This window comes from Microtus ochrogaster, chromosome 7 (assembly GCF_000317375.1).
Source record: "Microtus ochrogaster isolate Prairie Vole_2 chromosome 7, MicOch1.0, whole genome shotgun sequence".
Lineage (NCBI taxonomy): Eukaryota > Metazoa > Chordata > Mammalia > Rodentia > Cricetidae > Microtus > Microtus ochrogaster.
The window spans coordinates 25,508,462-25,516,751 of NC_022014.1; the positions used below are offsets into that span (position 1 = coordinate 25,508,462).

Consider the following 8,290-nt stretch of genomic DNA (forward strand, 5'->3'; position numbering starts at 1 on the left):
GACCTTGGACTTTCCACAGGGCAGGGAACCCTGACTGCTCTTTGGACTGGAGAGGGAGGGGGAGAGGAGTAGGGGGAGGGGAAGAGGGGTGGGAGGAGGGGGAGGGAAGTGGGAGGCTGGGAGGAGGCTGAAACTTTTTTTTTCCTTTTCTCAATAAAAAAAAGAAAAAAACTTCAGGGGAGCATTGTTTAACTTATATGTGTTGTGGGCTTTCTGTAATTAGTATTTCTGTTGATTTCTAGTTTTAAACCATGGTGATCTTATAAGATACATGGGGTTACTTCATTTTTTTCTATTTGTTGAGGTTTGTTTTGTTCCTGAGTATATGGTCAATTTTTGAGAAGATTCCATGAGGCGCTGAAAAGACGGTATATTCTTTTATGTTTGGATGGACTGTTCTATAGATTTCTGCTAAGTCCATTTGTGTCATAACATCTGTTACTTCCCTTATTTCTCTGTTCATTTTTTTGTCTGATCGACCTGTCCAGTGGTGAGAGTGGAAAGTTGAAGTCTCCCACTTTTAGTGTGTTGGGCTTAATGTATGATTTAAGCTTTAGAAGTGTTTCTTTTACATACGAGAGTGCCCTTTTATTTGGGGCATAGATGTTCAGTATTGAGATTTCCTCTTTTTTTATTAGCCCAGAGCTTTATTTTAATGATGTACTATGTCTTAAGTATAATTCTGATATTTCATGGAAAGGTACCAGGTGCTCAGAATGAGTGAACAAAAGGGAAGAAGAGCCATTTGTAATGAGTATAGGTCTTTTCATAATATGTCCTTCTGGTAACCTGATGCCCTGGAGAACTAAGGGCTGACAGAATGTGGTGGTATATGCTTTGAGACATTTGCCAACAATCTCCTTGGCTTATAGTGTCCCTACTTTGTTCTACCACCCAGATATTAGACTCAGTATGTATTTGCAGTGACATGATTGGGAGAAATGCTGGCAGCTGGTCTTGGGAGCTGTCAATAAGATATTTTTTGACATCTGGAAATCTAGATTCAAATTCTTATTCAGCTTGGCAAATTTCCCTTTTGACTCCTCTTAGTTTCTCACAAGCAAAATAGGGTTGAGTCTAAATACTTAAAGGATTGTGGTGAGGATTAAGTAGGACTCTTTTTGTGAAAATGCCTGGGAAAGTTGCTGAAACTCTTGAAGCAAAGAAGATTGCTTTTGTACCTCCTAGAGAAGATGGAGTAATACAGCACCAATTGATGCCAACCTGCAAAACCTTTAGAGTCTTTACCTCTTTCTCTGGTATAAAAAGATATCCTCCAACCTAAACTCCTTGAGACAATTCACCTTTGTGGGTTGGCTAAGTAGACAGATAATTTCATTTATCGAAAGGGATAACAGTGATCTGACACATCTTGCTTAAAACTGACTAGAAATTTTCAGTCCTCCCAAAAAGAACAAGGTAAGAAATACGCTCTAAGTAAGGTATTTAAGTATTCGGTCAGCACTGATTCTTTCAGGAGGCTCTTCACAAAGATCTGGTTGAGCTTCAAGGATCCATTTTTTGAATTCTTAGAGAATGTTTGCTCATACTTCTGCTTTCCAAAATGCATAAATATAGCTCCATCCTTGTGCTTACATAATGCATCATAGCATACCATACCAACATAACAGTAACACAAGATAACAAGCTTTTTATAGGCTTTCCCTATATCCCTATATTAATATCTATGTTTGAAACCAGAATTATTGATGGTTTAGAAAGTTCTCTTGTAAGTATTATCTTTTTGGAGCCTCAAAAGAACATCTTAAGAGTGAATATTATGATGATAGGTACAAACAAAGGTTTCATATGCTGGTAAGAAGACAAAATGAGAAAATATGCATAGAAAGATGATTCTTTTTCTTTAGATTAAGGATGCATTAAACATGCCATCTGTTTGCCATATTTCTGACTTTTCACATATTGGTATACATAGAAAGTTGGCTGATGAAGTTGAAAATTTTACAGAAGGTTGTATTTCTGTTAAGATGTTGTCCTAGAGAGCCTTCCCAATGTGTGTGGTTTTCTACTGTCTCACTCTGCTTAAAAGCTATTGTGGATGGGCTGGAGATTAAAGGCTAGGATTAGAACCCCCACCAACAAATAAAAAACTGCAGATAGCTTCTTGTGTAAAATTTTGTTATGTAAGACATTTTAAATCATGAATGAATACTGCCTGATGAGTTGCCGTGGTTTTCCAATCACACTTCTTCACTTTTCCCCCTAGGAAAGTCTGCTCCAGTGAAGCAAAACCCTAGAACATTGCCTGAACAGGTAAGAAGTTTGCATATTTCCAATCTTTTGAGGCTTCCTGTTGCTGCTACTTGTTTAGATGTTTTTAAATTGTAAGTTTTTAAATTTTACCTTCCCCTAAGTATAGAAAGGAGAAATAGGTGATAATAATTGATCTGCACTAGAGATCCATGGGGTAAATTGGCCCTAGAAAGGTACTGGGTAATTGCTAAGTCTTTAATGAGTTATACAGGATCTGGGCTCCTATGGGATGTAGGCCCCCAAGGCCCTATGATGGCCACATGGGCATGTGAGTAGGGATGTGGCAAAGGGATAAGTATAAACACCATTAGTCCTTTGCATGCAAATAAAATAAAGGTGATCAGGATCTTGAATCAGAAACTTTGGCTCAGCCTCAGCAGACATAGGTACATTCAGGAAAATAAGCTGGTGTCTTGCTCTCATTCCACATGAATTTCCAGTGAGATGATAGACAGTTTTCCAGGTATGATAACATTCTTCCTTCTCTGTCTCCTAGGACTTCACCACACTGTACATGTATTTGTTTCATGATGATTATATAACCAAGTTCATATGGATGTGCACATTACAATTACACATTATGTAATTTTCTCTTGGTATCACACCACTTCCACATGAGAACAGCACTGTGAGATGGAGTTCACTGCTGTAATGTTCAATGGTTGTTTACTATGCCTTCACCTGTGGGTCTTAACAAAGTCTGAACAATGTCGTACCTAAGACAATGATTAGTTTTATCTGTACAATTTCCCAAATCAGTGTCTTAGTTCTAATATCTGTGATTGCTCCTAAGTGTAGTCCATCAAGAAAGGCATTATATCATATAGGTATTCATGTAAAAGTACAAGAAGAGCTACTTTTAACTCAGTGCTTCTGCAGAATACAGGATGATATGCAACTTTAACAAATGTTAGAGTGATATAACCTGGGATTTTTTAATCTGCTCTTCCATTTCACTACAGTGTGCTGACTATTGAAAGATGGTAGGAAGTCCATTGGCCCATGAGTGATAATTGTTGATGGCGAGTTCTCTGACTTCTCATCCTTACACACATGCCATCTTACACAAAGATACTGTTTATTTAGAGGAGGAGGAGACACTGCACATGGTAGCAAATGCCTATAATGCCTGTGCTTGGGAAGCAGAGGCAGGAGTGCTGTATGTTAGAAGCCAGGATTGGATACATGAGGAAAGCATATTTTGAAATGGTGCATGATTTCTTTTTCCTGCATGCTTTCCCCTCTGTAATGCTAATTCTCAATGTCTACATGTAAAACTCTTAAATCAGCTGCAGCGAACATTGTAAGTCTGAGAAGATACAAGGAGTCAAACATAGGTGTACATATCAGAGAAAGTTCTGTAGATCTCTTGATGTATTTACTCTGTTGTCAGTTTTTATACACTTGATAGGTTCATTCACCAGTGTTGCACAGAATCAAAACTGACACATGAGGTCTGGGGGCACTCATGCATGTGCCTTAGGATACAGACTGTACAATGGGAATATGATTAGAAAAACATTTGAACAAGTTCCTAGAATACTGGCATCCAGGAAAAGAGTGTAGGCTACAGAGCTGTATCTTCAGCCAAAAAAGCAAAATTTTTCTTTTGTGAAGTGTCCTTTTCCTTTAGTTCCTTCTTAAGATTGCATGAAGCTCATCATGTCATGAAGTGTTAGTTACTTTATTCAATCCCCACATATTGAATGATATTTATACAATACATGCATAGTTACACTGAGAAACTCTGTCTTAAAAAAAAGAGAATACCTGCACAGCAAGTAGCTTTTGTCCAAAATTGGTATCAGGCTTCAACCACCTGATACATAAATTAGCCATCACAAACAATATAGATGTCTGAGAAAAAACTTAAGTAAAAATTACAATCAAACTTGTTATTTCTTTTTTATATTGTTCATAAAACTTCCCATCCTGTCTTCTTCATCAATATCAATGACATTTTGTGAATTAAAGCATGTGGATATGATTTGGAGTCATCATTATTACTTCAGAAATTGCCTAAACTTAACACTGCAGAAATGCAGTATTAGATCTTCGACACTTATTATGAAGTGTACAGTTTAGGGCTAATTGGTTAAGTCTTTCTGTGTAAATGGGGATTTTTCTACTGTTGAAGTCGAAGAAATCAGTATTAACTTGAGCAGCAGGTACCTAATCTTCACTGGTGAAATTCAAACATCATGACATGTACTAACCCTAGTTGGGAATAAGAATTATTATAAATAATCAAACAGAAAGAAGCATATGAGACTTTTCATCCACATAGTTTACAAGTGATGGTGAGCTATCTTAAAGCAGTGATCAAAGTATTAGTGTGCAGGATACATATAGTATACTATGGAGCATGGATGTAGGTCTCACTTATGGAAGGATAGAGTAAATTTAGCTGTGTATGTGCCAAGTAATATCCATTATGTATGAGTGAGGATGGAGCAGATGAAAGAGAAACAGAGGGGAAGAAGTGGTAGGAAAGTAGAGGAGAAACTCTGAAATGTGGAAGGTGGAGAGTTCTAACCCTAACACTGATGAAGAGAGAAAAGCAAGTGTCACTGTGAGAACATATGGGGATATACCATTGGCCACTGTGAGATAATGAAACAATGTTTGTGTCTCTGATAGGAGCTTTTGTCTTGTCCTAAGAAAAACAGTGGTAATAGGAAGAATAAATCAAACAAGAGATGATGGAAGTACTTTGTTAGGATGAGCAGTGTAAATGCAGCAGTTTTAAAGGAGACATGAGAATGTAGACATGTACAGAGTCTGCTTTTGTATTCCAGCAAAAAGAAGATGTGACCCTCATATATAGATACAATCTCACAGAAAAAAAAATGATGAAATAGGAGGAAAATAAAGGGGAGACTGTATAATGCATGACAGCAGTTCAAAATAAGAAAAAAATTAATGGATATAAATTTAAAGATTTGTGACTCAAACATGAATTTCTTTTACTACATGGGTGAGGTAGGAAAATGAGGAACACTTTGGGAAACAACAGCATGAAGACATGAAACTCACTTGGGGCTTTTGAGCTTCCTATGCCTTTTATATGTGCAATGGAGGAAAAATGATTAGTGAACAGAGGTGCAGAAATAAGTATATTACAGAGATATGGATGTCTGAGTTTGTAATGGTAATCTAAGGCATAGGAGTATGTGCAATATTCTTGATATTTATATGATATTATGGTAATAAAATTTATCCAAATTCTTCAAAAACATTCATTATTAAAATAACATAAAGCAAAATTACAAATGAACAAATTGCAGTTAAGCAGAGAGCAGGAGAGAAAAGCTTTAGTCTATTTTGTATCTCCCTAGAAATGTCATAAAACTGTCTAGGAAAGGATGGGAATAGAAACCTGTTTAGATAAGATGAGAAAATTCATTGATGGTTATGATTATAGACATTTGGAGTTTGAGATTATAATTACTATGTTATTATCAGATCCATTGTGAAAAAACAAATATCCTAACTATATGTTCACTTAGACTTCAAATTTTAAGGGATACCAATATTTTCTCATTAGGATTCTGGAGATGAAGAATGATAATGGACAACCAAAGTGTCATCTCCCACTTCCTCCTCCTGGGCCTGCCCATCCCCCAAGAGCACCAGCACCTGTTCTATGCCCTGTTCCTGGCCATTTACCTCACTACCATCCTGGGGAACCTCATCATCATCATCCTCACTCTACTGGACTCCCATCTGCACACTCCCATGTACTTGTTTCTCAGCAACTTGTCCTTCTCTGACCTCTGCTTCTCCTCTGTCACAATGCCCAAATTGCTACAAAACATGGAAAGCCAGGACCCATCCATCGCCTATGCAGGTTGTCTGACACAAATGTACTTTTTATTGGTTTTTGGAAACATGGAGAGCTTCCTTCTTGTGGTCATGGCCTATGACCGATATGTGGCCATCTGCTTCCCCCTTCATTATACCAGCAAAATAAGCCCCAAACTCTGTGTGCTTCTGGTGGTGCTGTGCTGGATGATGGCCACATTCCATGCCCTGCTGCACATCCTACTGATGGCCAGATTGTCATTCTGTGAGGACAATGTGATCCCCCACTTTTTCTGTGACATATCTGCCCTGCTCAAGTTGGCCTGCTCTGACACCCATATTAATGAACTAATGACATTTATCATGGGAGGGCTTGTTATTGTCATCCCATTCTTACTGATCATTGTGTCCTATGTACAGATTGTCTGTTCAATTCTGAAGGTTTCATCTACTCGGGTTATCCACAAGGTTTTTTCCACCTGTGGCTCCCACCTGTCTGTGGTCTCACTGTTTTATGGGACAATTATTGGTCTCTACCTATGTTCATCAGCTAACAACTCCACTGCAAAGGAGACAGCCATGGCCATGATGTACACAGTGGTGACTCCCATGCTGAATCCCTTCATTTACAGCCTGAGGAATGGAGATATGAAAGAGGCCTTGATAAGAGTCATTTACAAGAAGAAAATCTCCCTATAGTGGTAATATAAAGATTTTTACTTAAACTTATCTTGCACAAATATATTGGAATGAAAATTACAAAAAATATCCATATGTGCAGATATATATACAATAACAAACTACATAATATTTTCGTTTGCTAACAGGGATTTTGCAAAGTAGTTCAGTTAAGGAAGGGGACCTAAGTAACTCAGTGATACCATCCTCTGTTTTTCATGCATGATCCTAGAAAACCATAAGGTAAGCACCATTGTTTCATCTGATTTCTTTTTCTTCAATCATTTTTTATGGAAAATAGATTCTTTTCTCATACAATACATTCCAACAACAGTTTCCCATCATTCCACTCCTCTTAGATCCTCACATCTCCCTATTCTCTCTGATCCAATACCCCTCAGTTTTCTCTTTAGAAAAGAACAGGCCTCCAAAAGATGATAACCAACCATTACCAAAAACAAAGTATACAATAACACAAGGTGATAGTTATCATATGGAGGCTGGACAAGGCAACCCAGTAGGAATTAAGCAGTCTCAAAAACAGACAAAAAGAGCCATAAACACACACAGAGACAGAGTCAGAAATCCTACAACATCACCCAGCTAACTGTCTTCACATATAGGCACAGGATATGGTACACACTCATACATCCTCCATGCTTGCAATTTCCTATCTGCTGCTGGAAAAACTCTCTATGATGGCAACTGGACAAGGTATGGATCTATGAAAACAGCAAATTATCATTAGGCATCATTTCATTGATTTCTTTTTGCCAGATTGGTTCTACCTAGGTCTGTGAACAACATATTCCCAGATCCCTGGCCATTCAAGCTATGGGTTCCCTCTCATGGGATGAGCCTGACATTAAACCAAAAATGGGCTGGCTACTCTGACAAGTTCTGCAAGACCATTGCCCCAGAACATCAAAGCTGATTTTTCTTAACTCTGAATGAATCCACAGCTTTTCATTTCCTGTGGAAACAAAAGAAAAAGCTCTTCTCCAAAGTAGAATACCTTTTGACTTCAATTTTGAAGTCAAGGTATTTTCAAAATACCTATCTTGGATTAATTCAAAAGCATTTATAAACAAATATCTTTTAGCAGCTGTTGCTCCTTCCTCCGCATTCAAACAATTCAAAGAGAGCATAATAACCTACAGTATCACGATTCTCTGTGTATTTTCCATCTTTATGTAGCTTTACTTTAACCTCTACTTCTTTTATTTTTTTTACTTTTTGGCTTTTTGAGATAGGGTTTCTATGTATCTTTCTCCTTGAACTCACAGAAATCCACCAGTCTCTGCCTCCCAAGTGCTGGGATTAAAAGCATGAGCCACCACATCTTGAGTTCACAGAGGTCTCTCTGCCTCTGCCTCCCAAGCTTTGGGATGAAAGGTGGGAGCCACCACACCTTGAACTTGCCTCTGCTTCCCAAACATTGGGATTTAAGGTTTGTACCACCACACCCAACTACTCTTTCTTTTCTATTTTAAGGACTTTAATCTTTTTTTTTTGTTTTTTTTTTTTTTCGAGA

At 37.8% G+C, this 8,290-nt stretch overlaps 1 protein-coding gene across 1 annotated transcript; it reads left to right on the top strand.

Annotated features, from left to right (window-relative positions):
• Window positions 1-5,838: 5,838 nt before the first annotated feature.
• Window positions 5,839-6,777, top strand: LOC101980694 (olfactory receptor 1468-like). Its single transcript, XM_005349593.1, has one exon. The coding sequence runs from the start codon at window positions 5,839-5,841 to the stop codon at window positions 6,775-6,777; it is 939 nt and encodes a 312-aa protein (XP_005349650.1).
• Window positions 6,778-8,290: the final 1,513 nt, after the last annotated feature.